General features: G+C 47.0%; 1 protein-coding gene across 3 annotated transcripts in view; it reads right to left on the bottom strand.

The window, feature by feature from the left end:
* EXD3 (exonuclease 3'-5' domain containing 3) overlaps positions 1 to 21,571 on the bottom strand; it is a 143,730-nt gene that overhangs the window by 90,799 nt on the left and 31,360 nt on the right. For 2 of the 3 annotated variants that reach the window (XM_044305821.1, XM_044305822.1), the window contains 13 exons: positions 20,090 to 20,257; positions 18,127 to 18,288; positions 16,617 to 16,670; positions 13,702 to 13,841; positions 12,815 to 12,915; positions 11,326 to 11,399; positions 8,485 to 8,523; positions 8,171 to 8,337; positions 3,691 to 3,829; positions 2,728 to 2,944; positions 2,430 to 2,533; positions 709 to 913; positions 336 to 499 (listed from right to left, as the gene is read on the bottom strand). In XM_044305821.1, the coding sequence (XP_044161756.1) occupies positions 336 to 499; positions 709 to 913; positions 2,430 to 2,533; positions 2,728 to 2,944; positions 3,691 to 3,829; positions 8,171 to 8,337; positions 8,485 to 8,523; positions 11,326 to 11,399; positions 12,815 to 12,915; positions 13,702 to 13,841; positions 16,617 to 16,670; positions 18,127 to 18,288; positions 20,090 to 20,257 (1,734 nt within the window). Of the gene's footprint in view, positions 1 to 335; positions 500 to 708; positions 914 to 2,429; positions 2,534 to 2,727; positions 2,945 to 3,690; positions 3,830 to 8,170; positions 8,338 to 8,484; positions 8,524 to 11,325; positions 11,400 to 12,814; positions 12,916 to 13,701; positions 13,842 to 16,616; positions 16,671 to 18,126; positions 18,289 to 18,855; positions 18,942 to 20,089; positions 20,258 to 21,571 lie in introns of those variants that run through there. The other variant, XM_044305823.1, reaches the window with a different exon arrangement.

Genomic DNA, 21,571 nt, shown 5'->3' with positions numbered 1-21,571 from the left:
ATTGTGGCATCTTCAAACGGATCCGTCCCCATTGACTTACATTGTAAGTCTGGACGGATCCGCACGCCTCCGCACGGCCAGGCGGACACCCGAACGCTGCAAGCAGCGTTCAGGTGTCCGCCTGCTGAGCGGAGGCTGAACGCCGCCAGACTGATGCAGTCTGAGCGGATCCGCATCCATTCAGACTGCATCAGGGCTGGACGGATGCGTTCGGGTCCGCTCGTGAGCCCCTTCAAACGGAGCTCACGAGCGGACAGCCGAACGCTGGTGTGAAACTAGCCTTAGTCGTGTCTGTCTATAGCTTGTGCCTGACCGAGATTTGCCCATACTCATACATTGTTCTTTAGCACCGACTCCTTTTGGCGTGGGGATCTTCGTACGTCTTTCTTCGGCGATGTTTTGCCTTTTGGAAGTTCATAGAAATTTGGTTTCAGCCCAAACTTTTCTGGGGTACTGCAGAGGATCTCAAACACATCCAGGAGGCAATAGGCATCGACGGCTGTAGCAAAGACAGGGTAGGAAATCAACACTTAAAAATGTACACAAATGCTCTACATATAACTAAGCTAATCGAATCCGACATACGTGGCTTCGGCCAGTAGCCATCTCTCCCTATACATATGCATGCTCTGCTCATTCGAGCATGCATGTATTCTGAATGGGAGAAGGAGTATGCCCCACTGAAGACATTGGGACACTGAGAAATACCTGCATAGATAATCTGATCTTCTCGAAGCGGCCGCTTGTCCCAGTTGGATAGCTGCTGCTTCTTATCCAGGGGTTTTCCTAGGACGTCCTTTACCAGCAAACTCAGACCCTTCTCTGGCTGTCGGATGCAGTCATCCCCTGACGCATTCTCCAGGACATCCACTGGTCCACTGGCCACTCTCGGCCGACTGCGGTTACGCTGCATCTGCTCATATGGGAAGAAGATAACATGCGTGGATGCAGGATCTACTCAGAGGGTAAAACACAATGCCCTTTTACTTCTGGTTTACCGGTTGGTCAGTGTTTTTTTCTTTTACACGTGTTTTTTGTTATATTAGTTGTTCTATAGAGAAGCCTATGGGAAAATGCTAAAAAAGCAATACATAGAGAACAGCAAAACCAAAATGCTTTGGATGTTTTATAATTCACTGAAGCTGTAACCGATCCCCAAAATTAAAGAGGCCAGCCTAATTCCAGACTGCATGCGTATGGTGTGATCATTCTCCATTGCAATGCATGGCCCACCAACATTTGCCTACACAACCTCAGGACCCCAAAAAGTCAACCCCCAACTTCTGATAATTAGGAAATGTTCTGTTAGGCCTCTTTCACACTTGAGTTGTCCGGATACGGCGTGTACTCCACTTGCCGGAATTACACGCCGGATCCGGAAAAACGCAAGTGTACTGAAAGCATTTGAAGACGGATCCGTCTTCAAAATGCTTTCAGTGTTACTATGGCACCCAGGACGCTATTAAAGTCCTGGTTGCCATAGTAGTAGTGGGGAGCGGGGGAGCAGTATACTTACAGTCCGTGCGGCTCCCGGGGCGCTCCAGAGTGACGTCAGAGCGCCCCATGCGCATGGATCATGTGATCCATGCGCTTGGGGCGCCCTGACGTCACTCTGGAGCGCCCCGGGAGCCGCACGGATGGTAAGTATGCTGCTCCCCGCTCCCCACTACACTTTACCATGGCTGCCAGGACTTTAGCGTCCCGGCAGCCATGGTAACCATTGAGAAAAAGCTAAACGTCGCATCCGGCAATGCGCCGAAACAACGTTTAGCTTAAGGCCGGATCCGGATCAATGCCTTTCAATGGGCATTCATTCCGGATCCGGCCTTGCGGCAAGTGTTCCGGATTTTTGGCCGGAGCAAAAAGCGCAGCATGCTGCGCTATTTGCTGCGGCCAAAAAATGTTCCGTTCCGGAACGGAAGACATCCTGATGCATCCTGAAGGACGGACTGTCCATTCAGAATGCATTAGGATAATCCTGATCAGTATTCTTCCGGCATAGAGCCCCGACGACGGAACTCTATGCCGGAAGAAAAGAACGCAGATGTGAAAGAGCCCTTAAAGGGGATGTTCTGGTACTTAAAATAAAAATCTCTGAATGGAGTAAAGTAATAAAGGAAATAATACTCACCTTAAGAATCCCTGATACCCTTGTCCCGACACTTCCTGGTCCCTCTCAACACAGACATGTGGAACTGCAGCCAATCACTGGCCACAGAGGTATACCGCTACAGTGGTCACATGTCAAAGTCAAGTGGGACCAGGAAGTACCAAGACCAGTGGAGGACTGGGAAACGTTAAAACAGGAGGTGGGGTCGGTATTACGTCTTATTGTTTTACACCATTTAGAATGATTATTTTTTATGTAAGTGGTTACACCCGTCATAAATCACTTTGGTAAGTTGAAAGACCAGACATTATTCTCCTACCTGCCTATGTGCCTCACAGAGGTCAACCACGTTGCGTAACTCAAGCCCCCTAAATCCAGCGTCGGTGGCATCCAGGCTTTGAAAGTCTCCAACCATGCCATAACCTATGCAAAGATATAAATGTTACAGAAATCTCAATGTTTTCTCTAAGGGGTAGAAATGTCTCGTGACGGTCAGACAAGAGCACAATTACTAGAGCCATACTAGGAATGCAAGTGAATCAATGCTTTCCAATGGAGTCCGATATCTAGGAGGCTGCGCCAAGCACTGCTCACCGTAAACAGTTAAATTCTCTCACCCAGTTTTGTAATTTTGGTGGAAGAAAACAGATCCTTGATTAATGTGACGAGATCGGAGCTCCCGACTGAATCGCTGCTTTGCAGTAAACTTCCTTGTAAAACATCCAACAGGAAAACTTCTTCCTTCACCGCCAACTGAATAAGTGACACATTTGGCTTCCCCAGTCCACCAAATGATGGTCTCCACTCCATGTCGACACCCACGACTTGTCCATCCTAGAAGACAGCAGATATTATCTCCTTAGATATGTCGTAAGTGACTGGTGGAGGGGTTCCCGACACCCATTCTGCAAGCAGAGATCAGGAAGAGACTGAATGGACAGGTGGCAGAATACGTCGGCTTGCTGGGCTCTTTATGGACAGAGGTACTACACTTACAGCCACTTCTCCATTCATCTGCTCTTACATGAGACCTCAGTCTGCAGAATGGGTGTTTAGACGTTAAGTCGGGGTCCCAGAGGAGCTCCCATCCTTTTCAAATGACACAGATGTACCATCCCCAAAGGACAAAGTGGTGCAAACTGGCAGATCTTTTATTACTGCCAGCAGCCCCATGTAAACAGGTGATTTGCTGCTGACAATATGCAAACTGTATGGGGACTGAATGATTGTACTTTCAATCATTTACCCCCCATGCAGTTTGCATCAACCACTGTAAAGGCCCTTTGGAAAAGCTTGTTACATCACTGATTGGTGCCTGTTATGGCTCCGCACCGGGCAGAGTATGCCCATAGTTTAACTCCATATTGTGCTTGGCAGGGCGGGTAGCAAAGATGTGGAGCAGATCCCTGCTCCATTTGTTTAACGTCACGTTTCATTACATACCACTGACAGCTTCATCCATAACCTGACCCCCGGAGTGTTAGTGCTAAGTCTGTCCACGCAATGAATGATGACACAGGAAAAGGGCTCATGTTCTGATATTCATCATGCAGGACATCACTGGGACATCTTTCCATTACCTTCAGGACCGCGTCTCTGCAGCCGGACAGCTCCGTGTGATCCTGCAGGAAATGAACTTTGCTCCTGGGAATAGGAAGCTGGTAGAAGTGGTTTCTTCTGGCTTGTGAATCTTCAGGGTTTTTCTCGCTCTCCGACAGCCTGTAACAGAGAACAGAGCTTGAGATGAGGGGGGGGGGGGGGCGATCATTAATACACGGAGTAGGGAGAAGGAAGAGGACAAGAGGAAGTCAAGAGTCGAGGTGAGACATTTGGGACGTGTACAAGTAATGTGACAGGAGAGGGGTCATTAGGATTATGTCCCAGGTTGTGGAGAGAACTTTGCAAAAATTTGGAGTCCAAAAACTCCAAATGCAGTTATTATGTTAGTTTTGTTGCAAAAATCCAATGTGCAATCAAATGTGAGAAAATACATATATATGAATACCACCGCCACATAAAGCAGAGTAAACCCAATAGATATTTGTTGTCTTATCAATTTCAATGGGATCCCCCAAAATGTCTCTCATCAGGGGAGCTAAGGTTAAAACGAGTCAGATTTTAATGGAGCGCTGTTATATCCAGTGCAGGGCCTAAAGGTGCTGAGCATGACACAGAGAGGATAGGGACAGAATCCCTTTGTCATGCTCCGCCTTCTTATGCCAAGTCTAGGTATAACATATTATACTTGTCTTTATCAGTGTCCCTTTAATCCTTACGATCCTTTTAGTGGTAACCGAGAGAGTTCCTACCTTTCAGAGCTGTTCCTTTGGACCCAGTCTGTCCTGGTTTTACAGCAAACTACAATTTCCCTGCAAAGTATGGCCGACTGTAATTGATCACTGATGATATCAGAGGCCAGACCCACAGTGATGGAATAATCACTATGTCATGATCGTTTCAAACACCACCTTTAAATCTGCAATATAGAAATTTAAAAGGGATATTCCTGATGCCTACCCTCCTGATCGGCGGCGGTCTGACCCCCTCACCCATGCTGATCAGCTGTTTCAGAGTAGCTCTGGCGCCAGAACTGCACTGCTCCTACCATTGAGCAATGTACGGAGCTCCGGCGTCATGCTGAAACAGTTCATCTGTGGGGTCTTCGGTTGCCCTGGAAGAATCGCGTCCATACGGGAAGTCATTTGCAGAATGGTCACAGATTTTGCTGCGGATAGGCCCCAGATTTATCCCTATGCATTTTGCCGTCTCCAAAACCACAGTCCATTACTTAAAAAAATAAATGGATTTTAAGGAGTCACTGCACCCACAACTGAGGTAAGGGAGGGCCGGGTACAAGTGTAAGGCTGCAATCACGATCACGGGATGATTTACGATCCTGCAGGGAAGGAGCCGACACTTTTTACTAAGCACAGATCTGTCTGCAGCAATTTGGAAGGATTATGCAATTACACAATTAGGGCGAAGTGAGATGCAGTAGATAAGACGGGCACAGATAACGCCTTCGTGCTGGGGGTGCGCAGCCATTTGACGACTCACTGGACGGCAATAAACTCAGGATGTTCATTAGTTCCAGATGGACTTGAGGACGATTGGAAATCTGCAGATAACATTGTGGGTTTGTCAATTACAAGAGGAACAGGCAGAGATAGACCTTTAAAAGAAAAGTCACTGGGAAATATAGATTTGCTGCTCGTCTGCCTTTGTCAAGTTGTCAAAAACTCTATTCATCTGCCTCTATGGCTTCCATGAAGCCCAGGGGTCCACTGGAAGTAGGTGCCCTTGTGCCTGAGAGGGGTGTAAAGGCCCTTCGGTCACAAAAGAAGACACCAGCATTACAAACTGCACATGGCAGGTGGGGGCCCTATTAATGATTTTGCATTGGGGCAGAGGAGCTTCATATTGCCATGGTCCTTGGAGAAAAAAAAAATATGGAGTTAGCAACAATTTATATCGCCCCATATTTACTGATCATCGGTCATTTTAAGCTCTACCGGCTTCCTGGAAAGCTGGGCGACCAAAATGGCCGCTAATCCAGCTCATATGAGCTTTTCCCAGTAGTGAACTGGTACATCCCCCGCTCTCATTTTGCTGTACAGAGGAGGGTGCAGGTCTCGATGTGTGTTCACTGAACCAGTGCCCATATACATTAGATCGATGACGGCCTGATGTGTATGGGGGTGCCCAGACCTACCCACCGTGGCAAACGTCAAAAGGAAAGAAGGGTGCAGGATTTCAATGCTCCCCATTTCCCCACTAACAGGAGAGCCTGAATGTATATGGAACTAGTTATAGCCGACTATAAATATTACTTCTAGAGTAGGACTACAATCTCCAGCATTGTCTGCACAGGAACCAGGAGCAGTTCCCCTACGTAGCAGTCTGATTTCTCAGACCTGGAGGGAGACAGGGGCGCAGACTTGTTAAGACTGATATTCCCAGGGCTCAGGAAGAAAGTGTCTTTCAGTGTTTCTCATGGGAACTGGACGGATTCCAAACACACACAACACTTTTCCTGTGAACTCATGCGTGGCAGTGAATGTGTTAAGTTGTGGAAAGCGCCTTCTACAGACAGACAGGTAAACTTGTAAAAAAATTATTTTAAAAAATCCTCCCCCAAAAAAAATCGTGGCTCTAGTGAGGATCTCATCTTCCCACGCTGCGTTATAAATGGGGAGATACAGGACCACTCCGAGGCTCTGCTCTCGAAGGTCAGTTGTGCAAATACCATGCGGCATTTTGTGTATCCGGACAAGTCAATATTTGTGCTGACTATTTAGCGATGGTGTGCATTTTCATGGAGCACAGAGAGGATTCTGATCCGGATGAGTCCGGAGTGCCAAGTGGGGTTGGTGGTACGTATTTACACTGCGGCTTTCCAGGCCTGGGAATCTCGCTTCTCACACGCCCTGGTCCCGGCACCTGGGCGCTGGGAACCTGCTTGGCACACAGGATGTGAGGATCCTTCTTTGCAAACTGAGCTCGGTAAGTGCATGGACTTCTCACACACGTGAGAGTGTTCTCACAAGTATGCAAGTCGGCCGGGACCGCTATAGGGCTCAAAGGAAATATTGTCTGCAAAAAAAAAAAAAATCACATTTATTTTATCCAGCCGAGAGTAGGTCACCCCTGATGAGCGGAGCGCAACTGTCAGACGCCTGGAGCGGTTGTCACTTCAAGGAACGTCCCACACAGGCTAGGGAGAAGCTTAGCTTGGACATACTGGGCCTTTAACTTAAAGGGGTACTCCCATCTTTTAAAGTGATGGTATATACCTTTAGGATTTCCAGTCCTCCATCCCTTTAAGGGTCCATTCACACGTCTGGATGTGTTTTGCCACCGATAATGTGCGTTCTGCATTTTGCGGACCGCACATCGCCGGCACTCTCATAGAAAATGCCCTTTCTTGTGCGCAACTGCGGACAAGAATAGGACATGTTCTATTTTTTTGCGGAACGGAAGTGCGGACCCACAAATGTGGATGCGGACAGCATATTACGTTCCCATTGAAAATGAATGGGTCCGCACCTGTTCCGCAAAATTGCGGAACGGATGCGGACCCATTTTGCGGACGTGTGAATGGACCCTAACTGTACCCTCTGTGCAAGGAACTACAGTCCAGCACCATTCAAGTTAATGGGATCAACTACCACTCCCAGCACAGCCAGGTAGCTGGGAGACCTTCACCATTAATATACAATCACTTTACCAGATAGCTGCTGTTACATGCAGTGATCTCCTCCACAGTAAATTTGAGGGCCAAAGAAAGGCCTAGAGCAACGGTCAGCAACCTCCGCCACTCTACTGTTGTGAAACTATAATTCGCAGGATGCAAACTTGCTCAGCTCCACTCAAAAATCCCTATAAGTGAATGAAGCATGCTGGGAGTTGTAGTTTCACAACACAGAGTAGCAACCTCCGTCACTCCTGCTGTTGTGAAACTACAATTCCCAGCATGCAAACTTGCTCAGCTCAAAGCTGGAAGTTGTAGTTTAACAAGAACTGGAGTGCAGGAAATTGGTGACCCCTGGCCTGAAACCTAAGCTGTGGATATTTAGTGATGCATGCCCCTACATAAGCCCACACTACGCTTCCCTGGACCTACCTCTATGCATGAGCATCACAGGGGGGGGGGGGGTGTGCAGCGCGAGGACGATCTCAACATCCCATTTGTTTTATTGAAAGGTACGTCGTGATCGTTCCAGCAATTCCATCAGGAATCAAAGCACTATTATATCTTCTGACGTGTTTCCTAATAGAGTTACTTAAAGGGGTTATCCAGGAATTGACCTATCCTCAGGATGACATCACATGGCCTAGGAAGAGGCCGCAGCACCCACGGAGCGCCCTCCCCTTTTAACAGCAGATTAGCGGGGGTCCTGGGAGTAGAAAACCCCCAGATCGGATATTGATGACCTATCCTGAGGACAGGTCATCAATATTAATTCCCGGAGAACCCCTTTAACTAAAGCGATTTGTCCAGGTTCAAAGGCAAAATGTACAAAAAAAATGGATCTACGAGAGGACTGGGATCTCACTTACTTCTCCTGAATACAAAGGTCTTGGAGGATATCCGCCACATTTTTAGGGAGAGTTTCCTTCGGCATGCCGAACTTCAGAGCCCAGAACCCGGCCGTCTGCAGATCACTATAACGACACAAGAGTGCGATACACTGCTCCTGCAACCAGCGATTCCCATTAGCCGTGTTCTGCAAAACACAAGACGTTCAGAGGCCGATGAATAGAAATCTCGTTGTACGACCCTCATCATCCGGGGCTCTCAACCACAATACAATGAGAGCAACAAAACAGTCATAAAGCATACAAATACAGAATGCTAATGGAACCAGCGTTACCTGCACATGGTCGGCCCAGTTCTCCTGAGTCATCGTTTTCTGAAAGAGAAGAAGATCACAATGAACTGGCTTCACTGGTATTATATCACAGATCTAATAAAAATACATCCATGCACTTTATACCACTGTGCATATACAGTAACTGATCAGTACAGGATAAGTAATGTATGTACACAGTGACTGCACCAGCAGAATAGGCAGTGCAGCTCTGGAGTATAATACAGGATGTAACTCAGGATCAGTACAGGATAAGTAATGTATGTACACAGTGACTCCACCAGCAGAATAGTGAGTGCAGCTCTGGAGTATAATGATATACATAGTGTTCACGTGCACTTAAAAAGGGAATACACACTTTAAATATGTATATGCTCATTACTTCTGCAGTAAGCCCCCATTCCCCCCCAGGCTATTGGTCACATTTGGTACTTCTGTACCCGGCTCCCTCTTTGTGCATACATACATCTCAATGTGAGACTACATTTCAGCAGCTTCATAAATAACCTTTTATGTGCTTTGAAGGCAGCAGGAGGTGCTGGTCCCAGGAGACACGGGCAGTATAGATATGTAAAGAGAACAGACTGCCCCGCTTGGTCGGTATGAGCAGACACCCGTCACTTCTCAGTCTTTTTCTCGGACCAGTGAGCTGACACTAATTTATAATAATTACTTTGTTTAGCAATTAGCGGAGGGTTGAACTAGTCTGACATTTCTCCCGAGCCATAAACATCCCAGACTTGCTTCAGACATTCGACAACTTACAGCCTACATTTCTGTAGTGTGAAAATATCTTATTAGAGAATAAGGGGGTTGGATGGGTCCCCTGTTCAGAACCCTTAGGGGGAAGAATGGCCACAAAGAGCTTTTCTTCGGCGGGCCCAGAATGCCCATGCTTTACACAACCCACTGACTTCAATACAAAGTGTAATGACTCCTTTGCCCTGTGGTGGCGCTGGAGGGGAACTAAACATTTGTTGCTGGGTTCCCACACTGATTGCAGCAGATCACTGGAGTTCCTGGACATCTTGTCATCAGCCTATCACTGGGCTACCATTCTAAATAAAAGTGATTGTCCAAAGCAGAGAAAGTTTTCAAGATTGCGTTTCTGCAAATACAAGCAGACCTATTACTTACCTGGTAAATCTTCTGTCGATTTAGCCCCGCCGATCCTCCCTGCCAGGCACTGTTAAGCTGGCTGCAGCAATGATGTCAAGTTGGCAACTCGTTAATGCTGCAGCCAGTGACTGGTTTCAGGGGTCATCGCTGCAGCCAATAAACAAGGCTTGGCTGGGAAGACCAGAGCGGTAGTGCGGAAACGGCAGGGGATTTAGGCCCCTTGCAGACGAGTGTTCATCACGCTGCGAGTCCCGGCCTGACCTCCCAGCACTGCCAGGGTCGCATAGCATTATATTGATTTATGAAGCTATGTAACCCTTACAGTTCTGGAATGTATTGGATAACGCTGGCAGCATGATGTCAGTGTTATCCAATACATTCCAGAACTGTAAGGGTTACATAGCATCGTAAATCAATATAATGCTATGTGACCCCCGGCAGCGCTGGGATTTCAGGCCGGGAGCAGCGCGGCGGACTTGCTGCAGGAGGAACGCTCGTCTGCAAAGGGCCTTACTGCGTTGAGTAACAGTTCTGTTGCTTTGTTTGTTTTTATGGTAATTTCTCACCTCCAAGCAAGATTTTGACTAATTCAGGAGGAAACGGGCCAATCCTTGGGATCCACCTGCAGTAAAGAACTGGTGAGTACTTACCTGACAGATTCTGCTGCTGCCGCCTTTCTCCTTGTGGGCTTTATTTACCCAGCTGCAGAGGTAACATCATGTGACCGGTGCAGCCAATCGCTGGCCTTGTCGAATGCACAACTGAGACCAGTGATTGGCTGCAGCGGTCATGTGATGTCACTGCTGCAGCCAGGTAGAAAGAGCCCAGCTGGGAAAACCAGAGCAGCTAGATATGTCAAGTAAGCACCTATTAGTATGGATCTCCAAGGTTGTCCGGTTTCTCAATGAAATCAGAAAACCCCTTTAGGGAGCATTCTCTCCATTAATATAATAATGTATCTAATGCTCCCAGGGGCACATTTAAAGGGGTTGTCCAGGTTCAGAGCTGAACCCGGACATATCCCCATTTTCACCCGGGCAGCCCCCCTGACTTGAGCATCGGAGCAGTTCATGCTCTGATGCTCTCCTTTGCCCTGCGCTAAATCGCACAGGGCAAAGGCATTTTCTGGAGTTCCTGTAAAACGGCTAGGGCAGCGCTAAAGCCCGCCATCAGAGCCGGTGATGTCACTGAACACACTGCCTCCACCCGGCAGTGTGTTACAGTAAATAAAAGAGCCCTCACCCTGCGCAATCCAGCATCATGATAACATCAGAGGGGCTGCCTGGGTGAAATTATGGGTATGTCCAGGTTCAGCTCTGAACCCGGACAACCCCTTTATAGGGGCTTTTAAACAGAGAATAGTTTTTAAGAATACTTACCTCCACCAATCCCCTGCCACTGTCGTTCTGATGCCGCTACAGTCCCTGCTTCTCTCCACATCCAGGCCCGGCCCGACATGCCAAAATGGCTAATTACTGGTCATATTGGTGACCAGTCTCAACTTATGACTGGCTGAGCCAACCATTCATTGCAGTTCCGGCTTGAAAAAGTGGTAAAGTATGTTCAGAACAGCAAGGACCGGAGCAGAGTCGGAACAGTTACGTATTGGAGGTTAATAGGGATTTTATTTTATTTTTTTAACCCTTCTGACCTGGGTACTTCTCCCTGGAAATCCCTTTTAATATAAAAAAAAAAAGAAAAAAAAGCATACAAATTAAAACATACCTCCACGAATCTCTTGTACATGAGATATTTCAGGGTGCCCAGGTGACGCTGGTTTATCATATTTGAACAGAGGGCTGAAAATAAAGAATTGCGAGAGATTAGGTCCAGGGTAATATAGAAATATAACCTAATCACGTACGAGACACATAAAGCACAGGATAAAGCAGAACTGCTGGCAGACACTTATCAGCCTCTACTCCCGACATAACATACATGTTTGAGTCGACTGAAAGTGCGTCTTAACAATAGAACAGAGCGTGTTATTTCAATAGAGCAGAAGGGATAAGAGACTGCCAGACATATTTGATGCCGCTTATCTCTGGGGAGAAGGAGGACGGGTGAGGTGACAAAAGGGTTGAAGGGGAAATCTCCACCCTGCCCGATAGACATTCTCTGTATAACAGCCCCAGCAGCGATCGGCCCGGTCACATACACATTACATTATCAGACGGATCAGTAGCTTTTGCCAACATAAAGGGGGGGTTTCAATTTTAAGTCAAACACACACACTCAGGTAGCTGAGCTTGTGCCGGCGAGGGCAGAACGGGCAGAGTGCTCACAGCAGCACTTCTATTGCTTAGTTACAAAGGTTTAGGTACCCTTGAATCAACGTATATAGACTTTGGGGGTCATTTATCAAGCTGAAATATGCCTAAATTAGGCGTATCTCAGGCGGAGATTGCAGAGCAACGGTTAGTTGCGTCGCAATCTGTCACTTCTTCCCGCTCACGCCAGGTCTAAAAACATGGGAGTGGAGTCAGCGGGGAAGTGGAGGGCCCTTCTCATTTACTACGCTTGTTTTAGGCATATAAAATGGTCTAAATGTAAGACAGCAAGGAAGTTGTCTTACATTTAGAAGCGGCGGTGGATGCACTGAAGCTATGGAGAGGCCGGCGCCTCTTCATAACGATGGCGGATCCTCCGCCAGCTTAATAAATGTTCCCCTTTGTGTTACAATAGATCACCGTTTTCAAGATCCCTGACTTGCTGTCAGTGAATGGGAACATTCCGATTTGCCAGTCTTGACCTAGTCCTGCTCGCACAACTTGCAGCAAGTGGTACAGGAAGTGCCTGCAACCTAATCACATCGGGTAATGCAGCGCTGGCCCAGTAGGAATGTTTCCAACATTATCATTGAATCACATGATACAAAAATGTAATAAAATTGTGGACAACCCCTTTAATCATGGGACCCTGTGGGGGACATATTGCACGGTATGCCTGTACATCACAGCCTAGTCCAGCCAATATTCCATGCTGTATGGATCAGACATGACGTGAACAGAGCCTTACCTGCACACTTTAAGGCCAGGGTAGGGAATTGAGCTGATGACGTAATTAGCTCACAGAGGATTGCCACAACTGGATTCAACTGTAGCAAAGCCTCAGTTGTGAGAATTGTCTCCCTAAAGCCAGCGATGCTAATGGGGGGAGTAATCAATAGGTATGTAGTAAAGCAGTCACGTATAAGGCACAATAACCCGCTCACCTGGGTCCAGGTTGTAGGTTTCCAGCAGCCGAAACGCCAGCTTGCTCAGAGTCTTCAAATTCAGCTTGTCTGCTTTAATGGGCGGAAGACCCTGGTACTGTCTGAAACACGGATCACGAAGGACAACGTTATATTTTAATTCACGCAGCATTATATTTTCAGTTTATCAAGCCGGGTTTGCACAGTAAGTCTATGTGGTGATGTGGCCGCTATTTAGTTCTCATCTTCGATCAGTGGGGGTCATCTACTAACAGTTTTATGCCTTATTTGTTGTAAAAATTGCTGCATGACTCCTTTTTTTTTTGCAACTTTTTAAATGCCATGTTCGATACAAAGAAAAATGAGTAAAACATGGCAAAAAAAACAACACTATCCAGGGGCTGGCATAGTTTTTCCGACAGGCGCACAGACTAACAAAGATGTGCCTAATTTATGACGAAGCGCATGCACTACCATAAATTAGGTGCATCTTCCAGTAGTAACGCCAGCATAAATTTAAGTAAAAAGACCACCCCAAAAAATGACCCCCAGTGACTGCAGCTTATCTGTGTGCTCTGTTGGAGTCTAAATTCCACCTCCTGTCTCATTCTGCCCCATACTTTACACTGCAGTTCTCTTGATCAGATTGGCTCTGGAGTATAAACTAAGGCCAAGCTGCAAGTCACTGCATGGAGCTTTGTTTCATTTAGCGCAAGGAAAGAATATAAACCACAGCTTCCAGTTTAGAAAAAGGTTACAAGGGGTATCATAGAGGGGTAGGGGGCTGGGGATTTAACAAAACCAGAATGTTATGTGGTGTTAATGTGGTTATTGTGGCTGCATATTCCCTGTGTGAACCCGGCCTTACAGCAATCAGCTCTGGATCCAACTGCACTGATTGTATTTACTTGCTAAGTTTCCTGGGGTTGAAACTGGAATCGCTCCATCGATCCAACATCTGGAGCAGCTGGCTCTGCAGCTCAGGGTATCCGGACACGTACGCCTCCAGCAGGTTGAATCTGTCCAGCAGCAGCAAAGGCGTGCACATCTTCAAAAGGAGAGACGGTGATTACAGACAGATATGACCCTAACGATGGGGGAGGGAAGCTGGGTAACCAGGTGACACAATCCCATATACCATTCATTTATAGGAGTTTTTTTCTGTGCTATGTTTTGTTTTCCAGAAGAAAAAAAAAATCCTTAAAGGAATTGTCCATCTCAGGAATTCTGAGCTAACAAAGGGCAACCCAAAGAGAAAAGTGGTCACAAAGAGCTAGGGTTACACTGGGTATCGAATTATCAATACTCAATCGATACTTTTGTACCTGGATCGATTCGATACCGGGATTTGCCTTTTACCGATACTAGGCTGCGCTACTGCACAGCCTAGTATCAGAGAACATGGCGCGCGCTGCTCTCTCAGCGTGCGCCATGTTCTCCTCAGCAGCACGGGGAGAAGGAAGCAGTCTCTCCCTCGCTCCCCCCTGTGCCTCTTCTGCCAATGACAAGAGAGGGGGGGGGGGGGCTGTGGCCACCAATGAAGATAACTCACCCATTAATTCAAATACAGGAGGCGGGTGCCGGCGGCAGTATCACATACAGATGTGGCACCTGAGGGGTTAACTGACGCGGATCGCAGCTCCTTGTCATAGAGGTCGGATGCCGGGTATGCGATACTGCCGCCGGCACCCGCCTCCTGTATTTTTATTAAAAGGTTAGTTATCTTCATTGGTGGAGCAGTGCATCCCCCCCCAACCCCAGTATTAAAAACATAAAAACGTTGGGGGTGCAGTGCGCCCCCCCAACACCTCCAGTATTATAGTCATTGGTGGCACAGTGGCCACAGGGTCCCCTCCCCCCCCCCTCCTCATTAGTGGCAGCTTCCGATTGGAGCCCCAGCAGTGTAATCCTGGGGCTCCAGTCGGTTACCATGGCAGCCAGGACGCTACTGAAGCTCTGGCTGCCATGGTGATCTCCCTGCTGCTGTGTGCACTATGCACAGGGCAGCCTGTAGAGTGCGAGGTCCTATTCACCCTAATAGAGAAATATTAGGGTGAATAGGACAAAGGTTCTAGCCCTTTAGGGGGCTAAAAGTTAGTAAATAAAAGTAAAAAACAAAACAAAAACACCAATATATTAAGTTTAAATCCACCCTTTCCCAATTATACATATAAAATATATAAACAATAAATAAACAAACATATTACATATCGCCAAACCCAAAAAGTCCAAACTGTTCAAATATAAAAAAATATCTCCTATGCGGTGAACGCCGAAACAGGCAAAAAAAAAAAAATGCGCTATTCGCCAATTTTTTTGTCACCTTGTGTCCCCCCAAAATACAGGATAGGACTGTTCTATTATGGGCCGGACATTTCATAAAATGTGGAATGCACGCAGCTTTTTTTGTGTTTTTTTTTGCGTGGTATCGAATGGTATTGAGTATCGCAATACTTTTTTATAGTATCGAAACCGAATAAAAATGTTGGTATCATGATAACCCTACAAAGAGCGCCTCTATCTCTGGAGGACCTGTCCTGTCCTGCATTACACAAACAGGTCACTGATACAAATAGTCACTGTGTAATACTTCATTTCTCCTTGTGGTGGCGCTGCAGGGAAACGATGATGGATTTCCATACAGATTAAGGGCTCATTCACACGAACGTAATGGCTTTATACCCAACCGTAAATGGCGGGTCTGCAATATACGAGCATTGGCCGTGTGCACTCCCCTTGCTGCGGATGTGGAACCAGTGACTTGAATGGGTCTGCGATCCGCAAGATACGGTAAAAGTTAGGACATCTCTTATCTTTTGCAGAGCAGAGGCACAGATCAGAAGACCAAGGACACACTCGGAAGCGCTTTCGTGTCCGTGCCTTCGCACCGCATAATATAGGATGTCCTATCTTTTGCCATATTCAAGTCAATGGGTCTGCACCGCAATATGGGATTCACGCTATCTGCGGTCTGCAGCACGGACACAGAGCCCACCCGTTCGTGGGAATGAGGCCTAAGGCTGATTGCAGGGGGCTCCAACAAGACAACACTCTGTTGTCTGCTTATTGTCAAGGGACCCTTTTAAAAAGTAGAGACCACTTGAACTATCCCTCTAAACCTCTCTGAACTGCAAAGCAGGGATGTTTGCAATTGAAGGAGGCTACAAGCATTGGATACGCTCTTTCCACTGGCTCCCCCATGAACATGCCGACTAGGCTTGGTCGAGCGTGCATGTCTGCTTAATGGGGGTAAAGAAACTACGTCAGAGCTGACTCCTCTGGCGAACGGATCAGGCATGATGTATCTCAACAGGTCCTATCCTTTCCCTAAAGTATCTACCATCAGGGAACCTTCACACCCAGTTCCTGTTGAAATTTGTGGGTTTGCTTGACCTTAATGTAATGTGTATGGGCATGTTAAGTCAATATAGTTTGGAATGGATATGAGCAGTGACATCACAACCATTCCTGAAATAATCCCACCCCTCACTCATGACATCACAGCCCTCTCCAGATAACCCAACCCCCTTACTCTGCTTCGTGTCCCGTCGGTCCAACAGCTGCTATCACTGGCTGGCTCCGCTATTTTCCGAGTTCCCATGGGGGTGAATGGAGGGTGGTCGCGCACGTGTGTGGCTGCTTCCTCTTCACTTCAGGGGTCCCGTTGTGGAGATAGGAGCAGATTCCAGACACGGGATCCACACCTATCTGACATTGATGCCATATCCTAGTGATATAACATTAATGTCCCAGATGGGAATACCCCTTTAAACGCAGAGAGTGTCGATGGGACTGTCATACCCCAGGACTGGTTACTACTTACTTGCTCCAGGTCCAGATCAGGCTGTAGGTTCAGATGTATACTCAAAATGGCCGCCTAGGTAATAAAAACAAAACAAGTTACTGTCTATTAGGGCACACAAACGTATATTTTTCCATGTCCGTTTCGTTTTTTTGCGTCCAGTATGCATAACCATTCACTTTAATGGGGCCGCAAAAAACTGAAAACTATTCCGTATGCACTCTGTGTCCACATGGCCGTTCCGCAAAAAGATTAAACATGTCGTATTACTGTCCGCATTACGGACAAGGCCAGGGCTGTTCGATTAGTGGATGGCCGTTCCGGTAAATGCGGAATGCACATGGCCTGTATCTGTGTTCTGCAGATCAGTAATTTGCGGACCACAAAACAGGTCGTGTGCATGAGCCCTTATACTGTGGACCTATCTAATGCTTGCAGGGAAGTTGGTAGAACCCATTTTATTTTTTAACTCCTTTAGGGCTCGTTCACACGAACGTGTGGTGCCCGTTACCGTATTACAGACCGCATTTGCGGATCCGCAATGCACGGGCACCGTTCCGTGTGCATTCCGCATCACGGATGCGGACCCATTCACTTCAATGGGTCCGAAATCCGGAGATGCGGAACGGAAGCACGAAACAAAACACTACGGAAGCACTACGGAGTGCTTCCTGGAGTTCCGTTCCTCCGCACCGCAAAAAGATAGAACATGCTCTATCTTTTTTCAGAACGGAGGGATCGCGGACCCATCCAATATATACCGTATATATAATAACATTTTAATATTGAGTAAAACTGTAATAAATTTCTGCTGGAAAAAGAAAACCAGTGCCCGGGGTCATCAGGCCATATCTTAGCAGCGGGGACCTCAGGTGCCATGCTTGAATGTGGGTGTGCCCGTTTAGGACACCAGAAGCTACTAAATCTGGTACGCCCAAAAAGTGAGCACACTCATCCTGTACCTAGGCCACCCCGAGACACGAAATACATCACAGCTCTTTTATTCGCAGGGACCCTTTGCTAATCCAAGCTGACAAGAGGCTGAATGCATTTGCTGCACAATCGGAAGGCAGTGGAGCATGCAGAGATTGCCAGACTGGTCTTCTGTGTGTGTGACAATGGCTGTGCTCAGCGGGAGGGGCCCGCCTGTGACAAGAGGCACCTTTGTGCTCCGCTCTCTGCCTTTTGGAGTGCAGGAAAGTCTCATTCAGCCTGCCACAGTCACTCTTTCAAAAGGCTGAAGTGTAACATGAGACGGCCATGAAACACTAGCCAGCCTTCTGCCTACCCCTCATTATTCCCAAGCACCGCCTGGTCCATTCAGGGGGTCTTTGGAGAATAGCAGCACAGTATATGAGACTCTGCCCTGCTCTAAATTCCACCATTGTCTGCTTTACCATAAGAAGGGGGTAAGGAAAGTGCAGGCATCGGGGGAAGCCATCTTGGATTTCCCAGGAGCCACTTTTTTTTAAAATTGAATACACATAATAACTGCTCTCCCGTGAGGCCCTGAGCGATCACGACGCCGTACCTCTTTATATTTTCCCATTTGGTGAAGATGAGTGACGTTCCCCAGCACAAAGGATCGCTCTGCTTCCTCCAGTTTGTAGACCGACAGAAGGATGTCCATAAGAGTCCCTTCAGCGACCAAAGGGAAGACGCGCGCCTGCAGCTTCTTCAGCCTCAAACCAGACTAAAAAAACAAAAAACTAAAAAGTAAGAAAGTGACGTCAAAGCTGCAGTCTGCCATCTGTAATGCAACCAAATGCAATCTACTGCTCTCTGGCGTCTGTCACTTGTGGCCTGGGAGGGGAGGGGGACTGCACCGATGCCAATGTCTCACATTCAGCAATGTAAGGATCAGGCAGGGTGGAATATAAACCCGACCCTTTGATAAATGGCGCCTGGTGTCTGGCAGCCGCTTATCTTTCTTTATTAAAATATCCTAAGTGATTAAGTAATCTGAACTTGCGTTTATAAGGGGGAGTCGGGATCAATAGCTGCAGGAAGAGTGATTATCCGCCAAGAGCTGTGGTCCATGACCAGCTTAACATGAAGTGTCTTAAAGGGGTTTTCTGAACACTAAAAACGGAATGACATCCGATATGCACAGCCTGTCAATTTGGTGCTGCTCCCATACAGCTGGTCACTGGGGTCTCCCACCGTTTCCTGCTGCCAACCAGCTCCATGTCTCCGGACTGCAGAAGCCAACAGCTGCTTCGGCCTTCCATGCCAAAATCTGCACATAGGGTTGACTGACATCTAATGTGCATCCTTAGGAGGGACAGGTCATTCTGAGACTTCTGCAGAAAGCAGCGGCGGCGGCTCACTTTTGCTCGACTTTTGTTCTCCGCCCCCACAGAAATTGGACAGGGCATGACTTCACTTTATGCAAAATGTAAGGGAACCTGTCACTTGTTTTTGGGCTGCGAAACAGCCTGCATTCTATTACGCAGTTCAGGTTTAGCTTTATAATGGCCCTGTGCCGTTGCAGAATGACCTATATTCAGCGGTATGTGGCGGTATCTGGCTATGCCGGATGTGGTAAACTGGCAGGAACAGACCTTGTGCTGCATTATGTGAACACACCCTAAAGAAGAATTTAAAGGGGTTGTGTCACTTCAGCAAATAGCATTTATCAGGTAGAGAAAGTGAACACAAGGCACTTACTAATGTATTTTGATTCTCCATATTGCCTCCTTTTCATCACATTAGAAATTCCAGGGGTTACGACCACCCTGGAAATCCAACAGCGGCCATGCTTGCACACTACAGGGAAAAGCCCCAGCCTCTCTGGAGGCCAGGATCACGTTAGTGCGCATGGGACATTGCCTTTTCCTATAGCGTGCAAGAACGACCACCGCTGCCGCATTGCAGGGTGGTCGTAACCCCTGGAAAAAAGCGATTTATAATGTGATGAAAAAAAAAAAATCTATCCAGGCAGCAAAGGTGGCAACATGGACAATCACAACACACTAGTAAGTGGCTTGTATTAACTTTCTCTACGTGATAAGTACCATTTGCTGAAATGAGAGGACCCCTTTAATGGAGATCAGTCTGGGACGCCTCAGGTGCATGCGAGTATTAATACTGGGACAGTACACTGCTGCCCAAAATCAGTCCCAGACTCGTTCCCATTAAATTTTAACTCCTTCCTCTAGGCCAGGCATGCTCAACCTGCGGCCCTCCAGCTGTTGCAAAACTACAACTCCCATCATTCCCAGACAGCCTACAGCTATCAGCCTACAGTAGGGCATGGTGGGAGTTGTAGTTTTACAACAGCTGGAGGGCCGCAGGTTGAGCATCCCTGCTCTAGGCGATCCTGCAACAACCCGGGATCAAAGTGCCAAAGTCAGAAAGCTAAACCAGAGCTGCACAATGGCGTGCTGGTAGTGGAGAAGCCTAAAAGCAAGTGTCAGGTTCCCTTTAAGGGATTTTGACTGTGTCTACCTGTCTATACTGTATCATACTCTATATAGAATATACATAGGAACCTGCTGGCATTCCAGATGGTCATTTATCCATTTCTGAAATTCACACGCAATTAAAACCGCCAGGGAGTTCCCTTTTCCTTTAGTTGGGCTATAATGGTCCAGCAGGTCCAGAAGAGACGTCATTGGGTCGTCCACTGTGGAGATAAATTCTCTCAAGGATTCCTTAACCTGGGATAGGATTCAGAGAGAGATACAAGTCACTGGCAGTAAAACACGATTTTTTAATCATATGTGCCGCTCCCTTGCCAAGGAAGGGCGCCATCCTGCTCGGTGCCAGCCTGGTTGTATGCAAGACTGACAAAGCTCATGACAAGCCTGGCAGCAAGAAGACAACTTGTACCATTCTTTATCTCAAATGGTTTAATATTTTTTTCTATTCAAATTTATCAAGCTGCGCTTACAATTTTGTCGCTTCAGAGCTGAAATCTTCCAGCATTCCCAATCTCTCGACTTTGGGGATTTGCATTCTGAGAAGTGCTCTGTACAGTGATATGACAAATGACTGCCCCCCTGCATCATAGGAGCTCAGCTAATCTGTTAGGTGGGAGTCTGACAACGTGCTTGTTGACTGCGTCTAATAACAACTAGCAGAACTATGAGTGCAGCTCTAGAGTTTATAAGAATCTGTAACTCAGGATCAGTACAAGATAAATAATGTAATGTATGTACACAGTGACCCCACCAGCAGAATAGTGAGTGCAGCTCTGGAGTATAATACAGGATGTAACTCAGGATCAGTACAGGATAAGTAATGTATGTACACAGTAACTGCACCAGCAGAATAGTGAGTGCAGCTCTGGAGTATAATACAGGGTGTAACTCAGGATCAGTACAGGATAAGTAATGTATGTACACAGTGACTGCACCAGCAGAATAGTGAGTGCAGCTCTGGAGGATAATACAGGATGTAACTCAGGATCAGTACAGGATAAGTAATGTATGTACAAAGTGACTGCACCAGCAGAATAGTGAGTGCAGCTCTGGAGTATAATACAGGATGTAACTCAGGATCAGTACAGGATAAATAATGTATGTACACAGTGACTGCACCAGCAGAATAGTGAGTGCAGCTCTAGAGTTTATAAGAATCTGTAACTAGATCAGTACAAGATAAATAATGTAATGTATGTACACAGTGACCGCACCAGAAGAATAGTGAGTGCAGCTGTGGAGTATAATACAGGATGTATCTCAGGATCAGTACAGGATAAGTAATGTAATGTATGTACACAGTGCACCAGAAGAATAGCGAGTGCAGCTCTAGAGTTTATAAGAATCTGTAACTCAGGATCAGTACAGGATAAGTAATGTATGTACACAGAGACAGCACCAGCCGAATAGTGAGTGCAGCTCTGGAGTATAATACAGGATGTAACTCAGGATCAGTACAGGATAAGTAATGTATGTACACAGTGACTGCACCAGCAGAATAGTGAGTGCAGCTCTGGAGTATAATACAGGCTGTAACTCAGGATCAGTACA

Source organism: Bufo gargarizans, chromosome 9 (genome assembly GCF_014858855.1).
Source record: "Bufo gargarizans isolate SCDJY-AF-19 chromosome 9, ASM1485885v1, whole genome shotgun sequence".
In the NCBI taxonomy this organism is placed as follows: Eukaryota; Metazoa; Chordata; class Amphibia; order Anura; family Bufonidae; genus Bufo; species Bufo gargarizans.
This window is presented reverse-complemented; position numbering and strand designations above follow the sequence as displayed.